General features: G+C 38.6%; 2 protein-coding genes across 5 annotated transcripts in view; both read right to left on the reverse strand.

Annotated features, from left to right (window-relative positions):
* LOC134851794 (serine protease 41-like) overlaps window positions 1-23,349 on the reverse strand; it is a 328,908-nt gene that overhangs the window by 97,476 nt on the left and 208,083 nt on the right. The gene's annotated exons all lie outside the window — the stretch shown is intronic.
* The window catches only part of LOC134850890 (uncharacterized), a 56,146-nt gene that overhangs the window by 30,909 nt on the left and 1,888 nt on the right, over window positions 1-23,349 (reverse strand). For 2 of the 4 annotated variants that reach the window (XM_063866664.1, XM_063866662.1), the window contains exons 2-6: window positions 21,803-22,436; window positions 21,283-21,390; window positions 2,926-3,153; window positions 2,079-2,624; window positions 1,532-1,766 (exon numbers count right to left, since the gene is read on the reverse strand). In XM_063866664.1, the coding sequence (XP_063722734.1) occupies window positions 1,532-1,766; window positions 2,079-2,624; window positions 2,926-3,153; window positions 21,283-21,390; window positions 21,803-21,901 (1,216 nt within the window). In that variant the 5' untranslated portion in view covers window positions 21,902-22,436. Of the gene's footprint in view, window positions 1-1,531; window positions 1,767-2,078; window positions 2,625-2,925; window positions 3,154-21,282; window positions 21,391-21,802; window positions 22,907-23,349 lie in introns of those variants that run through there. The other 2 variants (XM_063866660.1, XM_063866663.1) reach the window with 2 other exon arrangements.

The raw sequence follows: 23,349 nt of genomic DNA on the forward strand, positions 1-23,349 counted from the left end.
AACGATCTTAGATCTTTTTATCAATCGTTATTGTATATTAATAATTTTGTTTAGCGCCTGAAATGATTTTGAAGATTAACTTCAAGATTTTATGTTTGCAAATGAAAATCTAAATTCATTGCCAGTAGTATTCTAAATATAAAAGTTTGTTCTGGTTTTTGCCTAACTATCATATAGCTATATGGCAAGTTTCTACTTTGTCGTATGTCGTCTCTGGTTCGAGGTCTTCTTCCAATTCCGGGTAGTTCTGTTATGGTTCGGAATATTGGCTCTGATCTATTGAGTCGTAGAGACATTTCGATTAAATTATTGTCGTATAACATTTTGTAAATGTTTTTGTCTAATTTCTAATCTATTTTGGTTAATTCTAAGCTATTAAGGTCTTGTTCGAGACTTATGGTCGCACCAGATGAGTTAGGACCGAGTTGGTTAACTCATAGAGTAATTTCGGATAGGGTACACCGTCTGCTCGTCACGCTATCTTATTTTCGGCCGGATAGATTCGTGCAACTTCTTAGTCTAATACCGATCCTAATCTTACTCTTATACTATCTAGTCTCAGGTTGTTTAACTAGTCTCTGCTAGGCTCAATAGATCTAGGGTATACTGGTTTATTGCGGTTGCTGAAGTGCTCGGGAGAGTCCAACTAATTTCTAAGTTAAATTCAAATCTCTCTGGTGCTGAAATTACAAGTAACTTCAGCACTTACAAATAAGTGGGTTGTTAGTTAGATGGATCATGATTGGTTAATATTAAATACTTTACATTGGTAAAATATCTAAATTATCCAATCATAAAATGTAGTTTAGATCAGGTTCCAATCTGTTGATTTTTTTCTTTTTCTGTTAGTCACTTTTGAGGACAACTGTAGTCGATTTCTCTTTGGATGTGGTCGGACTTTTCTATTCTACTTGCACAGCTACTGGCTTATCTTGTTTTCTATTGCAAGTGATTTTAAAAATGTCTGTCAACCCTTTCCGCCAATTTATCTTAATCTGTTTTTTTCGACGGAACATGTCCCCTAGGAATGGTAAGTTGTTTGGTTTCGGATGTGTTTTATGAACTCATGAATAGCTTTTTAGCATATTGGATCTTTCTCATATATTTAAACAATTCAATTTGCTGCATGTTTCTTCCATAAGATGAATAACGTTCTAGCATAAATGTTTCAACCAGAAATAGCTAAGAATAAATTTGGTAGTCAAATTTAAATATCATATTAAAGACCTTTTTTCCGTAATTTCGGATTCTTATAGAGGATGTCTGTTTCGACAAAAAAATTCTAATTCTTTTTATGTTTCCAGACTATATAGACAAATTAAACAGAGGCTTAACTCTAAATTTTTCTACTACTATTTTAACGTTATTTAAGTTATTATAACCAATCATTCTTGCGTTTTTACACCTTAATAGTCATTTCTAGTAAAAAGTAACAGAAAAATAGACAAAAAAAAACTTTTTAAAATCAGTGTAGTCGGATAATTCTTTGCTGTTTGCACAGTCTCCGGCTATCCATAATACCCCATAATACCTTTTCTCTTCTGATTTTGATTTTCGGTGTTCTTCAGTTCCATTTTGGCGTCTCTCAGTTGCTCGTTAGTCCTACTGTTGTACTGCTGCTCTCTCTTCTTAATTAGACCCTTTCTCGTTTTCATTACAGATAGTGAGTCTTCTTCGGCCACTTCCTCATAGATGCCACTGCTGCTATCTTCACTGATCTCGGGTGATCTTACAGTCCAAATTGGAGGATCCAAGTTTTGTCCATGCTGAAATGAAGGAGCTTGAGCTTAAAACTTGGTACTTTCATTTTTTCTTTTTTAGAACTCCATGTCATAAGTTATCGGAAATGAAGCTGCTTTTTTGATGACCAAATATAAGTTTGAAAATCAAAAGTCCAAAACTGAAGTTTTGAACGGTTTATTGTTTTTTTTTGTCATGGCTTCAATTTAACTGTATCAATTTCAGTGGATCGCCACAAATCACTTGGCTGCAATTTGTTTGAGATGGTTCAACTAGCCTAATTGGGAAAAATTGATTCAAAAGTTTGCTCATCAAATAAAAGCGCATAGTTTCCATACCTCTGCCGACAAGGGCAAAATACACTCTTGTTTGGGTTCATCCATTTTCATGTCTTGCATCTTCTTAAAAGACCTCCTGGCCGGCTCGTATCGCATCACAGGCTTCAGGTTCTGACGTTTGTCTTGTTTAGGAGTAGTCTGAGTTGTTCTGTCTGTCTTTTCAAACGAGGCACTCGAATCGCAATTTGGATTCGGACCTATAGCCTCTTTGTGTACTTCGACCTCGGTTGTATTATGTTCGGTTACCACAATCGAAGCACGTCGCTCAGTGTTTTCAGGATTTAGTTTTATCTTCTCTGAGATTTGCGTTGTCATTTTTTTGGTCGGCGGATTCGAAGATGTCCTCCGACTGACCATGTGTTCGCTTTGAGTATCATACTCAGAGCTGGAACTGTCCTCGCGTGCGGGATAGACCGGATCTATCACGGCACTGGCTCTGATAATGACCGGCTTAGGCGGACCAATTAGGACGATCTCGTCGGAGATGTCTGATTCTTCGTCCTCTGTCGTTGGAAACTGGGAACATGACACGAGTCTTCTGATTTCCTAGAATATATGCATGAACTCTTTCCTGAATATGATAAAGTATAAATTATTAGGGGGTAAGTTTTATTTAAATAGTTTATGCAACTCTTAGGCCTCTAGTAAGGAAAATTTGAATCAAAATTCACTTAATCTCTTTTTTGGCTCTGTATAAAGTGATATGAGCCAATCCACTGAGTCACACTAAAATGATTCCTGTTTCTAGCGGAAGCCATTCATCAGGTTTCGTAAACTTTTTGGAGTTGGCACTGAGTTCCAATTTTAATTTTTTGGACGATTATGTTGGTTATTGTTAGCTAGTTACCTGTGAGCAACCCTTGGTTAGAACCATAGCAGCTGTCTGGAAGTTTTTGATCTTCAAAGGGGGCGTGGCCACATATTTGTCCGCTATTTCATTTCCCAACACCTCTGTATCCTTGACCTCAATTGAACCTTTGATCTCGTCGATAGACGATGGTTCGTTCTCGTCTGAAGATTCGTAACTGTCATCATTGGTAGAAAACGAACTGCAAGTAACCAGTTTTCCCAGCTCCTGAAGCGGGCAATTATGGCCAACTGATTTTTGAATTCTCATCTACGCATTAGGAGTTTGAGTTCCATTTAAATATGAATAAAGGTTTGGGTTTGACGCATATTTTCATTTGTGTGAACTTGTGTTTATTTCAAAAATGCATTCAACGTTTTTGTTCCGACCATAGAAAATGGGGAAAAACTTTGTATTCGGTTGTGTTATAGTTTTTCCACGCAGAATCAGGTACCACTTATAATCATCGGAGTGGGTTGAGGGTTGAGTGATATATCATAATAAAAGCATTTCAGTCGTGTGTCGAACAAAAAATTTCCAAATCGAGAAAAACCCGTTTGATTTTAATCTTATTGTTATTTTCACCCTTGCGATAAGCAAGGGTATTGCAATCTTGTATTATATTTTTTCCCGTAGATAACTTTGTTCACTGGATCTCTACTTGTAAAAGATTTCCACTTCTAGCCAAGTTGAGTTTTTAACAGCTTTTTGTTGTAGTTCTGGGTCTAAAGCTGAAAAAGTTTTCAGATTTTAATACAGTTCTGGGTCAAAGCTGACAAAGTTTTCAGATTTCAATACATGTTTTGTAGGCTTTATGTAATTCGTTCCAGTTTATGTCGGCTTATTTGCCGGTTTTTTTTTTTATTTATGTAAAGTTTTTAATAATTTTTTTAAATACTTTTTCGATTCAATTTGAAGAGTGTTAATATCGTTTATTGTAGCGTACCCATAAATGGCACGCTATTGATAGCCATGAAATAAGTGCTATATTAGAAATTGATGTCATAAATTATTAATGTTAAAATCCCAAGCATGCAGTTGAACAAGTTAGTGTTTATTAAAAGTAAATAGTGAGTTATTAGTTGGGACATAATATTGAATATCGAGCTAGCTGAAAGTAATAAAGTTTACTAACCAAAAAAAAAAAAAAAAAAAAAAAAAAAAAAAAAGTTTACTAACCAAAGTTAAATTCAAACAGCTGAGAAAGTGATAGAGATAGAATCCATGCTGTCGGGGCCCATGCGTCCGTATTGAGATACTGCTAAATCAACTCCAGTTAATACCATTCAATAACATCTAGAAACCATGCGGGTTAATTAATAAAAGCAGTGCATTACATGGTGATAGTTCGCGAACGACAGTACAGTGACAATCTCCACTCATCCAGCTAGACGAAATCCAGCTAGACGACATCTTGAGGGCGAGCTGAAACAGTAGATCAAGCGCAGCAACTGTGTCAAATCAGAAATGTGAACTTACTAATGAGTGTTTTGTGATTCTGTCAATTGAGGAAACTACATTCAAGTGAAGTAACTGGAAAACTCGAGAACTTTCGTCTCTACAAACTTGTAGGTCAAACTATTAAGACTCTTGTGCTATATATTAGTGAGAAGTATTAAATTGGTGTGCGCTCAAATCAAAAAACATTGAAATCAATCATGATCATTGGAAATCATTGAAAATTGGAGGAGCGTAAATGCAGTAGATTGAAGCTTAAAGACGGAAAACTCTAAAATCGAAATCAGCATTAGCATTGAATTAGCCTTACTAACAATTTTAACCGCGCTGTGCTAAAATATCAGCTTTTTCGTGATAAAACCAACCCAGTTCGTTCATATAAATTTTATAAATTGTTCAAACCTAACTGAAAACAGACTGAAAATCATAAAACTGTAAATGGCGCACGCTCAAATCTCAGTTAACCCGTACGGAGGGACGGATACCGAAGATTTTTCACAATTCGAACAACTCTTCAACGGATTCATCGGAGTCGCAGGCGTATTACCGGCTCAACAAGCGAATTTTCTACAACTCCACTTGCGTGATAATGCACTTCGTTTCTACCAGACATTACCAGATGCGACTAGAGCAAACGTAGTCGACAGCTTAACAGCGTTGCGCGATCATTTCAGTAATCCGCAACTCCAAGAAGTCCATGTCTTGAAATTGGAACAGCAAAAATGCGACTTAAAGAAGGATACGCCAGAAAACTTCTTGGTGACCTTACAGAAAAAAGCGCAAAAAGCGTACCCAACGCCAGAAATACCAATTCCTGACCCAATTGATGCAGCAGCTGTCAATGCCGCATTAGAAGCAGCACGACATGCCAGAGAAACTGCACATCGTCAAGAACGGTTGGACGCAGTAAGGGATCATCGAGACGCACAAATTCGAAGACTGTTTGTAAAAGCTATGCCTGGATGGCTTCGTGCAAAGCTCATGGAACAGCCTGCGGGTAACACGGTACAAGACCTTTGTATGTATGCAAGGAGACAGCTGGTCATCCGAGATATGTGCAGAAAAGAAGATTATCCAGAGGATGGATTTAACGAAATAAGTGAGACTGTGTCTGATAATCTTATCAGCGCCTTATCGAAGCTTACTGCGACGCAAGAAGCTATGGAGAAGCAAGTGAACGAAATTCGAACTCAAATGAACGATAGAGATCGTCAAGAAGCATCGACATCCGCACAGCGATCAACAAATCAGCAAACGCAACAACAACAACAAGAACAGCAGCATCAGCAGAATCGTTTCCCAAATAATAATAGTGGTTTCCAACGAGGATTTCGTGGAGGAGGTAGAGGTTACCAGCCGAGACAACCCTACTCCGGACAATACACGAACGAATACTCACCCAGAAATCATTATAGTAGAGGGAATAATAACTTTAGAGGTCAGTACCTTTATCAAAACAACTTCAGATCCGGATACCAAGGAAGAGGAGGAAACTTCCGAAGTCCTTACCCATTCCCCCCTGGGAATCAGCAGCAATGGCCTAGGAGACCATCGAATTACCAGAATCAGAATTACCAGAATCAGAATTACCAGAATCAGAACTACCAGAACCAGTACCCACAATCGAACCACTTCCAACAGCAGTCAGTCAACCAACAGCAAGCAACAAACGTTGACATTCAAGCCCCAAACGGCCCGTATATGCCCGTAATTCGATCAACCCCTGTGCTCTGCGATACATGTGGTTACCCTAACCATACCGCCAGTCAATGTTATATGAGACCAAAACCTCAAGGAAGGGGACAATCCTTCCCATTCCAAAATCAGTCAAAAAACTAATAGCGCCACCGAGTCAAGAGTCAGAACGAAAAACCGAAATAAACGATACCAAGCAAAAAACACCTAACGCTAAACCGAAAAGACGCCAAAAAAACATAAAAACTTCAAAACGTTCACGATTGAATAAATTGGGGAAAAATGAAGCCGAAAATAGTAATTCCAATAAAAAGCTATCAAATGCATTTCCACACGAAATACTTGATTTATATGCTGTTATACCGGAAAGCGACAAAACACTTTCTTATGTCAAACTTCAATTCGCACCCAAAACCTTTAGGCGCGCCCTGGTCGATACAGGAGCGTGTGCAAATGTTATATCACAGACAAATTTCAACGACCTCAAAACGGATAAATTCTTATATCAAGAAATAGTGACACAAAAGTCGAAATTGAAACGAGTACGAATGGCCGGAGGTCAACTTGTACCAATAGAGATCGAAGCAACAATATGTTTCAAAATTGCAGCAAAAACGTTCACGGAAATTTTCCTTGTGTTACCAACAGCGAATTCAATGATACTAGGAAACTGTTTTTATAAAAAACACGACGTACAAATTTGTCCGAAATATGATCTTTTGAAATTTCCCGATGTAACAACTCAAATAAATGAAATCAAAACCCCAAGTTCTAAACGACATAAAAAACAAGCGCTCCGAGTACCAGTAATCCTTTCGAAGAAATACGTTATTCCGCCGCAGAAAACGGTGCTTTTAGAGTGTTTTACCGAGATCGACATTAAAAATACTATCGGAACAGTTGTACCAGTCCCCGAATTTGAAGACGAATCCAATATTGCGCTAATGTCATCAATCAGTGAGACTACAGATGATAGCAAACTGTATATTTCAGCACTTAATGTAACCGATCATGTAATAACTTTGCCGAACAAGAGCACAATCGCAAATTTTTCGATCTTAACATCAACAGACATGAAAAATATCATCCCAATTGACCCACAAACGTTGGCTTTAGCAAAAATGACCAACCCGGAAAATGTGAAACATGAAATCAATCAGCTCATTCAAGTGAATAAATCAAATGACGTGAAACCTATCAAACCAAAGCCAGAGTATGAAAAATTTTGGTTCCCGACACCGGAAACGTGTGAAAACCCTAACATTCTTACCCCAATTCAACGGGAGATCTATGACCAGATCCTCCATTTTAAGAATCTTGAACTTTGTGAACCGAAATCAAGTGACCATGATAGATTGACATTTCTAGATCAATTCAATTGGGAAAATTCCGTGTTGACAAATGAGCAAAGGTCACAAGTGGAACATTTACTTGTTAAATACTCGGATATATTTGCCAAACATCGATTTGATGTCGGATACAACTCGGAATTGCAAATCAAACTAACACCGGAACACCAACGACCTCTGTACACACAAGGTCCGCCTACGCCTATCCACCTACGAAAAGAATTAACAATTGAACTTGCACTTATGCATTACTTTGGCCTTATAACGACATTATCACAATCAAAGTACAGTAGCCCATTGTTTGCTCACCGAAAGCCATCAGGAAAACTCCGCATGCTTATTGATCTAAGAAGAATAAACCATTCGCTCAAGAATGATTATTTAAACACGAACTTTCCAATCTCAAATATGACAGATGCCTCAAATCATTTTGCCGGAAAGAACTTGTTTACAAAACTTGATTGCTCACAAGCATACCATTGTGTACAAATGGCAGATGACATTTCGGTTCAATTGTTGGCATTTAACTTTTCATCACGAACTTATGCATACAAATGCCTAGCGCAAGGTCTAAATAAGTCAGTAACGGGTTTCAGTTCATTTATTCGGCACTACTTAGATCCATGCCTAGCAGGGGATATGTGTACACAGTTCATGGATGATATAGGAAGTGCAGTGCACACGTTTGATGAACTAATTCCGAACTTGTCAAAAATCTTTGAATGTATTCGAAAATCAGGACTCAAATTGTCCCCAAGTAAATGTGAAATAGGTACGCAAAAAATGAAATTTCTAGGAAACATCGTAACACCAGCAGGAGTCTCACCAGAAGAGACCAAAATCCAAAAATTTCTACGTAATATCAGAATGCCACAAACAGCGAAGCAAGTTAAGAGACTAATCGGCTTTGTACAGTTCTTTAGGAACTATATGCCTAGCCTTGGTGATAAATTGCTACCGTTTTACAAGCTACTAAAGCAAGATGTTGAATTTCGAATTTTAGATGAACATCGCAAAGGTCTCGAAGTTCTTAAACACGATCTTTTGCAAGCAACAACCATAACGTTAAGACTACCAAAACCTGACTTACAATATGTGATCCTTTGTGACGCGAGTTGCCATGGAACAGGATTCGTCCTCATGGTCGAAGATTATGTAAATACAGAAAATAAAGGCAAAACAAAGACGTATGCACCTGTTTCTTTTGGATCACGACTTTTTAACGAACCACAGCTCAAATTCTCGATTTACTATAAAGAATTCCTAGCCTTATATTTTGCCCTAGATCATTTTGCACATTTCATATGGGGCGCCTCAAAACCCGTTATAGTTTTGACAGACAACAGAAGTCTAACGTCATTTTTTCAATCGAAATCAATACCACCATCAGTTTGGAACTTCCTAGATCGAGTTTTAGCATTTAATATTGTCATAGCACATATACCAGGCAAAGCAAATTATGCAGCCGACTTTTTATCACGCATGCAGACTGACCCGAATGCATCTCTTTCCCTACGCTTAACAGATAAAATACCGGTCCGCGAAATACATATTGATTCAACGGCAAAATTACCGGATGCATCACTCAATTCGATAGAGATAAAAGAGGCATTCTCCGACCAAGTAGTAATGACCAATGAAATACGCCAACAATTAGAGTCGCTGGGTCTTCTTGAGACTTACATGCTAAAACAAAATAAAATCGAAAATTCTGACGAACTGGAGGCGCAAGCGTTTGTACGATTAGTCGGACCAACAATATCAGCAATTGATTACCCAGACCCTGCAGACTTATTTTCGGATTTGAGTGACAGAAGCGAACCACTGGATCTCAAACTTGAGCAAGAAAAAGACCCTGATATTCAGGAGGTCAAGAACTGGATAACCGAAAACAAGATACCAGATCTGAAGTATGCTAGTAGCCGACGGAAAAAATATGCTAAACAAATCAACCGACTCGAACTCAAAGACGCAATTCTTTATAGAAAATTTTTCAATGACACTGGACAAGTTAAGTACCTGCAATACTGTCTACCGAAGCACCTGTGGCAAGAAGTTGTGTATCGCCTACACAATTCGCCTAGTGGTGGACATATTGGCATGGGAAGAACATTGGAGGAATTTAGAAAACGATTCTACTTTCCAGGATTCACAGAATTTTTCGTGAACATAATAAGGAATTGTCTCACTTGCTTACAATTGAAAAAATCTTCGAGCAGGTACCAAACACCGCCGTTGCAACCGATATCTTCATTGCAGTCATTTCCAGGAGAAATGATGCAAATTGATATCGTAGGACCATTCCAGTCACCAGTGTATAAATTTGTCCTAACGGGAATCGACGTATTCTCTAAATACCTTTTCGCAATGCCACTTACGAATGTGTCAGCCGATACGGTTGCAAGAGAACTGAACAAAATCTTCTTTACTCATAGTTACGTACCGAAACGAATTCTAGCAGACCTCGGAACAACGTTCACGTCGAAATTGATGCACGAACTTGCATCGCTGTTGGAAATCCAAGTGAGCCATGCTACCTTAAAGCATCCACAGACAATTGGACTTGTTGAAAAATACCATGGAGCACTCAAAAGGATCCTTAAACTCAATACAAACGAACAATGGTCTGATTGGCATAAGTACGTTCCATTAGCAACATTTATTCACAATACATCGTACTATTCATCAATTGGATGTAGCCCTAGTGCAATCTTCCATGGACGAGACCCAATCAAACCTTTAGATCTTCGATTTTCAACCAAAGCACTAGAAGCAATCTCAGTCGAATCAGATTTTGTAACCGCTCTGCAGGATGCAATGTTAGAGAAGTTCAAAGAGACTAAACAAAATATAATTGATGCATACCAACGCTATCGTGGATATTACGACCAAAAAGCATTAGCACAACCACTCAATCTTCACGCATTCTGTTTACTTCTTAACCCGAAACTGACAACTCAATCCGAATTCGGAAGCCATTCCAAACAAGTCTGGATACCACTTTATCGAGTCGAAAAAGTACTGACAAATTCGAATTATCTTATAAGAAAAGTTGGAACTATTTATACACAATGTGTTCACCGAATTCGATTGAAACCAATCGTGCCTCAGCAAGCACCAGATGATTTGGACAATCTTGACCCGACCACGTTTATGACAGACCCCTCGCTGGGAAAGTATCGAGGCGAACCGGAACTTTTTGACGAATGCATACCACAATTACTCGAAGATTTTCATAACCCTACAACGGAGGAGCCGTCGCAGATTCAAGGTCCATCAAGTGTACAGCTATCCGTGCCACTAGGAGCAGCACCAGGTCCTGTAGTACCACCACCACCACCACCGCCGCCACCAGTTGTTCCTGCGCCACACCCAGTGGTAGCACCAGCGATACCCATCGTGGCACCACCACCTGCAGACGAAGCTAACGAGCAGATCGATAATGAAGATCCACACCGCGATATCCAGTTTCCAGACCCGGATGCACAGCCAAACAATGATGATACGCTCAATCTTGATTTGCTCTTCCAAGAACAGGAGCCTATACAAACAGAAAACCAGAGACCTCAACGACAGGCCGCGTTTGAAGCACGTGACAGAATTCACGCCCAACAAGTACAATTTAATAAACGTGTCCAGCAACGTGAAATCACACCACCACCGTTAATAGTACGACGATACGGAATGCGAACGCTCGGAGGACATGAAAAGGCACCAACCACATTTACGTCACGACATAACGCAGCGGCGCGAAAAAAGTCGATCCAAGAACAAGCCGCTATCGCAAACGAAAACCTAAGTTTAAATCGCGAAGAAAAAGGAAACGTGATAAAAAATAGTGTGAAGCGTGCGAAGCAGTCATTATTAGGACACCGACGTAGCGAAAACCGTAATGACCAAACAGAGGATGGACAAGGACCATCTACTCTAAATTCAATCGAAACACCGACGAACATTGTCATCGGAAGTGGTGATATCCTCAGATTCCCTGGCCCAATTGCACATTGCGTATCGAGCGATTTCGCGATGGGTAAAGGATTAGCAAAACAGATAGCAGCGGCCTACCCTGAAATCAAATCATCGCTTTTGTCTATCGAAAACCCCCAAATAGGATCCTCGATCGCATATTTCGAACCAACCAACAAGAAATTCATCTATAATTTGATCACAAAAAATCTGTATTTTGAAAAACCAATGTATTATCACATGTCAGTCAGCTTGTGTCAACTACGAGCGCAGCTAAATCGTCACGGAATAAAGGAAATTGCATTACCAAAACTCGGATGCGGACTTGACGGACTCAGTTTTGAAATAGTTTATCAGATGATAGCGGACGTCTTTTACAACACGGATATCAAAGTATATCTCTACATGTAACCACAAACCTAACCTGCTTAATACGCTACTTCAACAGTGATCTGATAGCAAAATCTGAACGACCTGATGAAGAAGACGACACAGCCATGATGAAACTGATGAAAGTGATGAATATGAGTAGTCGTCTCCTCTAGAAATCTAGAACAAAAACGTAGAATTAACACGATTTTGTGTATGCCGTATAAAGATCATGTTACAGCACATTGGATGACACCATCTCCATGGCATCACTCCAAAAACCACCACTCAAACAGTTCATTGAAGAGTTATAATGAATGAAAAAAGCGTTTTACTGCGAAATTTATGGAAAATTCTCAAAATATCTTGAATTGATGCGCAAAAAACTTAACAAAATACCTGAGCAGCCCGTATACACTCCCCCCGTTCACTTGGGTGGTTACTGGGACAGCAGCAACATTCACCGAGATAAAAAAACGGAAAAAACTAGATAAAAACGCTAAAAAATGAAAATTTGAGAAAAAGTGACTGAATAAAAATAGTCGTAAAGTCCTTAAAAATAAAATCAGACACGCTTACTGGGGCCGTACGCTCACACTGCACAGCGACCAAACGGACATTGCGAAAATGAGTGCAGGAAAGCGAATTTTGACAACACCTAATGCCCAGAATATCGGAAAAACCGGAAAAAACACGAAAATCCCCGACTTTGAAAATCGATAACTTCCGAAAAAATAACTTTAGGCCGAAAAACTCTTCAACAACGGTAGGTTATCGACCCTTCCCCGTCGATCTAGCATGGTTAGAACAAAACTGAGAAAGAAAAATTTTTTTTCCGCTCCCATGCATATGACCATATTTTGAAAAAATATCCGCAAAAAACACACATGCTGACTATCGTAGACCAAGCCTAACAGTCTGAGATCGCGTACGGGAGCTCTAGAAACCCTCACGAAGCAATTAGAGCAACATAAAGACTAAATTATACACAAATAAAATGAAAATGGCAGTTTGAATCTGATATGCGAAAATTTACGGGAATGAGTTTTTACTCAGAGTCCTCTGCGGACCCATAGTCGACCAACGGGCCACCACGGAGCCTTTTACGAGCCTTGGGCTCAATCTCGCCGCCCACTTTGGACGCGTTAAACTTGCCAGCCGAACTAAACGAGATATATGGAAAAAAAAAATTTGAACGAAAAAAGACGATAATCACGCAAAACGAAAACGCTAAAGACCATTAACGCACCTGTTTTCGGGCACATCGATTAGGGGCTCAGTATGGTAAGGAGCGCCAATTCTCTTACATGACGCTTGCAAGAAAATGCACCCTCTCGAACCAGCGACTTCATCGCTGCAGGCGTACCGGAACCAAGCACCGTCATCTTCATATTTCCAATACACCATGATGTCTACTTCGAGAAAGACGGCGGCACCAAGAAACTATAAAAACGATTCACTACTAAAAAGGAGCAAAATGAAGGAACCAATGCCCAATTAACGAACACATGAAGTATATCTACCCAGTGATCGCCTACAGCCAGTTCATTGTTCATGTAGTAGGTGATCTCGAATATGTTCGGGACATATCCGATTCGGGCCTCGCAAATATCACGGAAATCCGACTGCAACATTCGCCTCCCAATCAGCTTACGGATTGGCCGACACTTATCCTTTGCTGATGAATTTTCTGAAACATGAATATCAAGAAAAAATTTCGAAACAAAATTACATTTTCCGAAAAACAATGTGTTGAAACTATGATATTACTTGATTTTGTCCCTACTATCGCGTAAAACAATGAGGAGAACACACAGCGGCCGGCGCCCTCCGCATTAAGGGACGATTCGGGGCCGTTCGGGATGCCAGGGACGAACATCACAGTCGGCAGCCCGACCATTTTGTTGCCACGGAACTTATAGCCAAGTTCCTCGCACAGGCTTCTTTTGCGTTCTGTGCCAAGTGCCCTACACTTAACGTTCCCGGCTGAATAGTACTTGATAAAGCATTCGTGACAATTACGCAGAAATCTAAATCCAAGAATTCAAATTTGAAAAAAAAAAAAAAAATCGGAAGGAGAACATTGTTTTTCGCGATACTAACTCTTTCACACCAGCCGCCATCCCACCTAGATGCATTGGCACGAAAAGACCCTTTTTCCTCGCACATGTAACCAAGGTTTCAATATCCTTCACGTGCTCGGGCTTCGACCAATGTAATCGGTGAAGGGCACGTGCGATATCCTCCGGAGTCGCCAACTTTAAGCTCGTCTTACGGTCCACTACTCTCCCATCATCATCTAGTCGAAGGGATCGACTAACTGACCGCAAATACTCCATTTCCTGGCCAGTGTATTTCGTTAGCGCATTGCGATCATTATTTAAGAAAAATTGCAAAGCCTCCAACTGTAATGATTCCATTGTTCAATTAATCTGAAGAACAATTTTGTTGATTAGATTGAGCATTTTGTAAATTTTGATCTAAATGGCACATCGTCAAACGAAGCACCAGTTCGCACTTCATCAAATTCAGCCATTTACCAAGGAGTGTCACTAGTTTTAACCGGTGGCACCTGAAGGTACCTTTGGAAAAAACTAGAAACTTTTCTTACAGTAGTTACTAATCATTTGAGAAAAGTCACCTATAGCCGTAAAAGCCATCAGATGCCCTCTCAAACGAATAACCGGTCAACTCAAGCACAACACCCTGTGGTTCCTGAGAAGGAGCCCTGCGGATGTTCTACTCAAGTATACGACCGATCACGAAAATCGAATTTTAATTTGAAATGAACGAGTCAACATGAAATCATGAAATGACGAATGATGTATACTTGCCAAAACAGAAGAAAAGTTATCTAAAGCAAAAAACCTAGGTTGAACGCACACCAATATATATATTAGAGTTCGGAAGTTTAAAATTCGAAAAGTAAGCAAAGAAGTAAATTAAACTAAACTAAAACAAAAACAACCTGCCTATACGGCTAATTCTATTGAGAGTTCACGTAACTCAGTTTTATTTTGTTTGTACTTCACCGCCGGCGAAAGAGCACACACCCGACAACAAAAAGCAGCACCCAGGCTACGAAGACGGCCACACACACAAGCCAGGGCCCAGCAGCCTCACTCTCCGCCAAGGGAGGGCACAGAGCAGAACGCTGGGACCACAAAGGCCCAGCGGCAGAAACAACGTAACTGCCATTACGGCAACAAAACACAGAAGTGTTGCCAAAAGCAACAACAAAGCACATTTTTCAACAACTGAAAAAATATCTTAGTTAACATTCAGACCAACTCAAGTACATTTTACCTGTTGACACTCAATTTAAAAGAGTTTAAAGCTAAAACAAACAGAAAGCAGTTATTCACTTATTGTCTACTTATACAAACTTACACATGCATGACTTGAATTTTGACACTTGTACCATTCTTAACCCTCTAACACCTGCTCCACAGCGGACATCACTTCGGCCGGTACGCGCGAACTTAGGGATGTTATCAACATATTGTTGAGATCGGCGAAGAACAACGTCACGTGTTGAACTCCGTATGACGTCAAGGATGCATAAAACACCCAATCGTCCAAATACCTAGCCAACACATTTGCCAACCTAACTTCTAAATCCCATATCTTGTCCATAATCAAATCTTCAACGGCCTCAGACACATTTTTTGGAAGATCGTCCACCCAAAAATCAATTATGAACTGGGCACGAAGTTCTAGAGCCAATTGGAGCTGCATTTTTATTTTCAGTCAAAGCGGCGATGTTAAGTTCAATCAAACTGGCGATATTCAAATATAAAGTTCAAGATATATTTACAAACAACCAAACAAATAAACCCGATAAACCATTGTTAAAGTAAATGTCACCGAAAACCATATTTCTACCAATTTGGAACGATCACCAAACATCCTGTTCATTTGGTACAATTTGGCACAAAGTAAATGCCACGACACCCACCAAATGGATTCGACAAACGAATTATATTTTGACAAGTTTGACCTGACGACAACCGAACAAAATATAAGCCTTCAGAAATTACCATTTTAAACAACTTCATGAATAGCGAAGAATTTCAAAATCTAGTGCACTCAATTCAGAATTCAGAATTATTGTCGGAAATTCCCTACAACATTGATCTAATCGGTTTTGGCGAACCCCATCTGAATTACTCAGGTGAAGTTCACTCAGTGTACTCTTGTGAAGATCATTTAATCCTGATTATCATTGCCTACTCAGTGGGTGATTCGCGTATGATAGTTACTTGCCGATTCAATACGATCTCAGAATTCGAAAACATCAACTTTGAATTACAGACAAACGCCTTCCTGGGACTCCAAAACACCAACTACTCAATAGTTTATGAAACATCATCCTAGCTGTAAGTCTACGTCAATAGTCATGATCGAAGCCACCACCCTCATTGTTCTTGTATTTCTTGCCAACACATCTTATGCGAGCGAATATGAAGATGCTTTGAAGACGGGAATAATTTTTCATAAAGATAGTCAGATCTTACTAGCCGAAAAGTTTATCAACGCAGAATTCCTAATTCCATTCCCAAGTTACAATTTCACGATCCAAGATAATGTAACGCAACTTCTTTCCATCTTGTCAACGAAATGGAAATCCAAATCAACAGATTGTAAACTCAGTTTCGCGAAGACATTCAACGCCAGTGTTGATTCTTTCAATGTCGACTGGATGCTCCGAAAGCTCCAGGTTGAAATACAACTAGCACAAAAAGAAGTTTCGACTATCAAAGTTGAGACCTCTCATTTCCTATTCAACGAAAATGACGAAGATCAATCACGAAAAAGACGAGGAATAATGTCAAAACTTGCCGCCATCGCAGGAATCGGACTTTTCGGACCAGGAATCTTCATGGACGATTCATCAAGTTGCGGACTATTGGGAATCTTTGGCACTTGTCAAGACAACAGCCGCGCCAATGCACAGAACATCAAGGAACTACATGAGTTCACTACTCGACTGACAGACCACGTAGTCGAATTTGAAGAACAGGTCAATGAAAAATTCTTTCTGGTTGCTGACAAACTCGCGGAAGTTAATGCCATCCAGCAGGAAATGATCCAAAATCAGCAGGAAAATTGGAAAGTGATCGAAGACCAGTTTAAGGTCATACAGCACAACTTCGAAATCTTGCGCGATTGTGATCAGTACCTGTTCTCGAATCAACAATTGAATTTCAATTTTGATACTGCAGCCTCTCTCCTCTCTCTTCTGTACTCAGATGTCAAGAGTTACAGGGCAGCGCTGTACGCTTTTAAGACGAACATTATGAATGCCATCCCTACGCTTTTAGACAAGAGACTCACGATGTCATTGGTCCCCAGAGACTCTCTGATAGCAATCCTGAATTCAGTTTACGACAGCCAAAAAGACGCAACGGACAGACTGACTCTAGCCATCCCAACAACCGAGCTTCACTCGTACTATGACGCAAAACTGCTTCGAGATGTTGTAACAGTTGATGAAGGCCTGCTAATGACACTAGCGATACCGATGTCGTCCAGTCTAACTGTCTTTTCGGTTTATCGAGCTCATTTAATCCCGATGCCACAGCCGGGACAGAAGGATGCAATCAGATGGAAGACCGAGGGAGACTACTTCGCAGTCTCTGAGAACGGAATGGAAACCTCAGTGCTCACACGAGAGCAGTATGAGAAATGCCTCGGTTCATCAAGGTATAGGATCTGTCATCAAACCATGCAGACACAGATGAGCAGATCCTCTTGTCTATCTAACTTATTCTGGCCAAACCCTGTAGCAGCCTTGACGGTCTGTGAGACGGAAAAAGTCATTCTGCCTACGCCGGAACGAGCCACGAATTTGGGATACGGTATCTGGCTAATCACATCAGCCTCTTCGTCATTCTCTTTGTGGGAGTACAACCTGCATGAGGTTCATACTCCATCCCGCAGAGAGCATTCAGGATGCAACATTTGCATCATTACTTTGGATTGCAGGACGCAATTAACAACTAGAAATATCAAGATCAGACCAGATCTGGAAAGTTGTGACAAAATTCCAGCAAGACGAATCAATGTCACACTGTCTGATCCATTGGAACACCTACTCTCTACAATTCCGGAAATTAATGAGTTACCATACTTCGAATCAAAAACGGACGCCGGAATTAGACTTTTGGAACAAGTGAAAATAAAACTTATTGACAGCCCAATAGTCACGAACATGGAACAATTGGACGAGATTTCAAAACCAATCGCCGACGGAATGAAACTTTTGAAACCAACCTTAACAGAGAAACTCGAAAGCTATGTACCAATAAAACTTTCACTGACACTGACCGTCATAGTTTTCATCGGAAGCACACTACTCCAGTGTTTGTGCACTTATCTTTTTCATCGATTCAAAGCAGTTCGAGACATAACCCCACAATTTCTAAAGACCGCTTATGGAGATATACGAATAAAGCCAGTAGTCGCAATGGACATTGATGAACGCGACAGAGATGAAAAAACAGCTAGACTTATGGAAACACGAGCGGAATGGCAGAATAAATACACGATTCTAGACGTAATTGACGACACGATTGCAGTACCACAACATCACAGACAGATGGAGGATGCAGTACTAAACGACGAGACACTATCAATGCAGGGAAGCAGAATAGACATGAATAGAACGAGATCAATGGGCGAAATCTCAACGACATCACACCAAGGAAAGACTTCACGAAACTACAGCGGAGGAATGAAACTGACTCCTAATACAGGAATCTTAGGTGTGAAACCTCCTTCTATCCAAATAGGAGCTCAATACAACGAGGAGACGACCTGAAGTATAGGAAGACTGAGATGCGAATAAGTTGCCATTTCATCTTTCATTACTGACACTGATTATATCATTTAATTGACCATGACGTTCCCAAACATTGATTCTATGACTCAAGTGGTGGCTTAATTGTAACCTGAATCTCATAAGTGCTAGCAGCACTATTTATTTTCCCTGAACTCAAGTTCTAATTTAAACTTACCTGTTTAACCTTAATTTTATACATTTGTGAAGTTAAAATTTCTTTAATACACAATTCGTGTATGTAAATTTGATAACAGAACCAATCCATTTGAGTGTATATAGTTTAAAACCTTTATTTTATGCACATTTGGTGTACATCAACCAGCTTTAACCCTGTGCCTAACCTAATTTAAAGCCGGTTTAGTTTGTTATTTACCCATTTATAAAAGTAAATTTATAGAAAATTTATTCAGTTAAATTGATTTAAAATTATTGAAATTGAATTATACCGTATAACTTTTAATTCGTTCCTAAAATTTATTATGCTTTTAACATTGCAGTTTCCCTTTGAAATGCAACTAAATGAAATTACTACAGTTTGAAGTTAGAAACTCACCAAATTTTATGTAGATACTGTATTTAAATTGTAACCCCGATGCTAATAACAGTCGCCAGGAAATAATTCGACAGTGTAAGTGTAGCGTACCCATAAATGGCACGCTATTGATAGCCATGAAATAAGTGCTATATTAGAAATTGATGTCATAAATTATTAATGTTAAAATCCCAAGCATGCAGTTGAACAAGTTAGTGTTTATTAAAAGTAAATAGTGAGTTATTAGTTGGGACATAATATTGAATATCGAGCTAGCTGAAAGTAATAAAGTTTACTAACCAAAAAAAAAAAAAAAAAAAAAAAAAAAAAAAAAGTTTACTAACCAAAGTTAAATTCAAACAGCTGAGAAAGTGATAGAGATAGAATCCATGCTGTCGGGGCCCATGCGTCCGTATTGAGATACTGCTAAATCAACTCCAGTTAATACCATTCAATAACATCTAGAAACCATGCGGGTTAATTAATAAAAGCAGTGCATTACATTTATGGGTGTTTTGTTTTCATACACGCAAACGATTTTTTTGAAAAGCAAATTTCTGTTTGAAAAGACAAAGTTTGAAGTGGTTTTTGAAAAAAAAATTGCATTAGTAAAAAGTTGGTTTTTTCGGTGTCTGTTTTCTGATTTATTTTTTTGCTTTCCAGCATCTTGGCGTCATGAATAGGTTCAGGCAATATTTTAAAAACTAAAAGTGTTTCAAACAAAGCTTAATTCCCGGAAAGTTTTTGGTTGCAATTTGACTAGCTTTTTTGGTCTATTAAGGTACTTGGCGAGTAATGCACAAGATGGATGCAAGATTGCGGTAGTTTCTGGCTGAAATTTTTTGAAATGTTTTTTTTTTCTATTCGGCGTCGTCTTGTATTGTTATCTATTTTTTGTTGCGATTCAGCTCTTTTACCATTGCGTATTAACTTAATGATTTCCTAATAGTAATACAGTCTCTAGGTAGTATAGTAATTTCATTTCAGGGTTTTTTTAGGTTTTCTAGAAATTCTTTTCTGTGGCAATAGTTTTACAGTTTGGTATTCTATGATTTTCAGTTTTGTTATTTGATTTTGTTTTAGTTAATAGCAAACCTTTGATAATGCTTTTTGAGAAATCCGTTTTTTTCTTACGGTCATACACTTCCGTTAGTTCCAAGATTTTTAGCCAAGTTTTGTTTGGATCATTATTGTTTTTTGACCTAAATTTCATTTTTATCTGTTATTAATGAAGGAATTGAATTTAGTTTGAGGAGCATGAATTATTGCTGGAAAAATGAATTGTTGGTTTTCTGTTTGTTCGCTTAAGTTTTGTCGGCTAAATTGTCATAACTGATTTTGCTTGTACTGTGGACGATTTTCATTGTAGTTGCAAGTGCAAGTGTTGTTCGTTCTAGTTTCAGGGGAGACTTGAAGTAAATTTTAAAAATCATAAAATCGTTTTTCGGTTCAGTTGTTGTCTGCTGAAAGATTGTCGGCTTAGTTGCCACATCACTGATTTTTCTTTGCTGTAAACAACTTTCATTGTAATTGCAAGTGCAACTGTTGTCCATTGTTGTTTAAGGTGGGACTTTATTTGTAAAATCTTTTTTTTTCGGCTCAACTTGTGTCTGCACAAAGATTGTCGGCTTTGTTTCTTTTCGTAAATTTTGTTCCGTTGTTGCTGTTTGAAAATCAAGTTGTCTGGCATGTTTGCATGGAATGAACTGCTGTCGAGACCCATGAAAGCTTATATGACCTAGTTTTTTTTTCAAAATTTCAAATTTTTCGTCTTATGTTTTTTTTTAATTTTTGTGTTGTATCGCAAGTGGAGCGAAGCTCCGCTTCGCCCCTGTGTGTAAGATTATGGTCGTAACATTCTGTGCTACTTGCTCAGCAATCGGTTATCCTTGTTCAAGTTATTTATTTTATTTTGACCATTATACTTCGTAGTGTAAAACTTGCCCAAAGTGTTGTGTTTGGCGTTATAAGCTGTCTGTTGACTCGTCTTTTAGATCAACTATCATTTTTACTGGCCTCTCTGAGCCGCTTAATGATACATTTTCAATATGTATTTTTTGCTAAACTTTCTCTTTTTGTTAATATTTTGTCTCCAAGCTCACGTTTTGTAGCGAGCATCAAGTAAATGTATGTCGTTGATTTACCTGTGCTGCTTCTCCGGCGATGGATACCAACACTGACTCAGATGGCGGGTCCTCCCCATCTTCGTCATTCACCGCGAACTCACTGCAAGTCAAGATACGGCAAAACTCCTGAAGCAGCAAAGATAATTTTCGATCATTGGAAAGGAGATACATTCTTGATTTTTCAGTTGAGATTTTTTTGTAATGATTGTTGTTTGACCTTTTTATTACTATTGGCTAGGGTTGGTTTGATATAGCAATTCAAACACTGATAATGATTGTCGGAAGCAAGCTAAGTAGTTTATCTAACAAATCACATTTTTCTCGGAAAGTAAATACTTGAATGTCGGTATTTTTTGCCATCTTTGTTAAAATCTAGCTTCTCCAGAAAACTGTCAGAATAAATTTGTGTGTGCTTGAACTTTTTTGAGAACAAAACTCATATATGCCTATCTGTGTTGGTTGTTTGGCATGGGACAATATATTTGGATTTCAATGCAGAATTTTATGGAATTTACTTAAATGTATTTTGAGTACTAACCTTTGCAGCGCCGGAAGACAAGACAGCAGTTGCATTTTTCATGTCATTGAGGGAAACAGTTTTGGGTATTTTGTCTTTTCCTGTCTTGCTTTTTTTCATATTATCCCGTGTAATTCTTTAATTTTCTTTCCAGATCGCAATGATAAAAGTAAAGATGTTCTTGTATAATGATGTTTATGGATAAGTCAGTCGGAATTCCTTCTTTTTGTTACTAGTTGACGGCTGGATGAAGTCTCTAATGTCAACGAAACGACTGAATCAAGTGATTAATCCAACAAGGGATAATTGACCCTTTCAAAGTTTTTCCCGAAAAATAAATAATTCTAATTCTTTTTATATATAACGAGCAAAATTGTTTCTTTTTTTAAACCTTTATAGGTAACACGTGACTGTAATAGGAAGTGAATCGTTATTTTTTATTCTGTGGAAAGCTTAAGCTTTCTTTCTTTGAAGTAATGATTTATAGAGATTGTTTTTGAAGACAAAACAGGTTCAATTATTTCTGTATCTTTGTCTGAATGGCGGTGTTGGTCTGAAAATAATAATAATAATAATATCTATGTTAAGAATGTTCAGTCATCAAAGCCAACAAGAAGTAGCGAATTGGATGAAATAGTTATGGCGTAAACAAGATCTAGACCAATTTAGCTGCTAGGGATAAAACTCTAGTCGGGCGGAACGTTTGCACCCAAATAAACATGCGCCCTTGTCCGTTTCAACTTATAGACTTTAATATATAAGATCCTTCCTTAAAGCACTTTGAAGTTTACAGTTGAAAAGCCTCTTTCTCAGTGAAAAATTTCAGTTGTTTTTTTTTGAAAAGGCATCTCAAATTTGTAAATTACTAAATAAGTGATAGCCGGTCGGTGTGCGAATTGCACAGAAAGTTCCCAGCACAATAATAATAAAAAAAAAACTGTTTCTTTTTCCAAAATTTGTTTTTTATTCGTGATGCGATGAGAGGATCTGAGCAAAGCCTAGAACATGTGCGTAATCAATATTAAAAGTAAATTAGGCTTATTCGTACAAAAACATAGGACAGTCTTCCTCAAACAATGAATTTAAAAAAAAAACAATAAAAAACTTAATCTGGTTTTTGGAACGTTGTTGATTGTTTCAAAAAAATCTCTGAAAATGGCGCTAGAAAAAACTTCGAAAACTAAATTAATTGAAGCAGAGGCGGATTTAGGGGGGAGGGCATACGCCCTCCCTCCCTCAGGGATTCGACCCCCTGCCGACCCAAAGGGTCTCCTCTTTGTATTATTTTGAAATATCCATTTTTGGTGACGGACCCCAAAAGTTTTCTAAAGGCGTCTTCGGCGCCAATATATACTAATTTTGAGGAAGGAGCGCGCGCCGAAAAAACGCAGTTTTTTGTCCAATTTTTCCAAAAAGTGGCCAAAAACGTCTTTTTTGACCTGTTTTTTCAAAATTTTGCCGAATACCAAATTACTCCCCATTTTCACTGGTACAACAAAAACTAATTTTGGTTCCTTGTAAAATTAGTAAATTCACCTTTTTCTTAGGAATCCTCGCTAATTTTTCCA

Source organism: Symsagittifera roscoffensis, chromosome 7 (genome assembly GCF_963678635.1).
Source record: "Symsagittifera roscoffensis chromosome 7, txSymRosc1.1, whole genome shotgun sequence".
In the NCBI taxonomy this organism is placed as follows: domain Eukaryota; kingdom Metazoa; phylum Xenacoelomorpha; order Acoela; family Convolutidae; genus Symsagittifera; species Symsagittifera roscoffensis.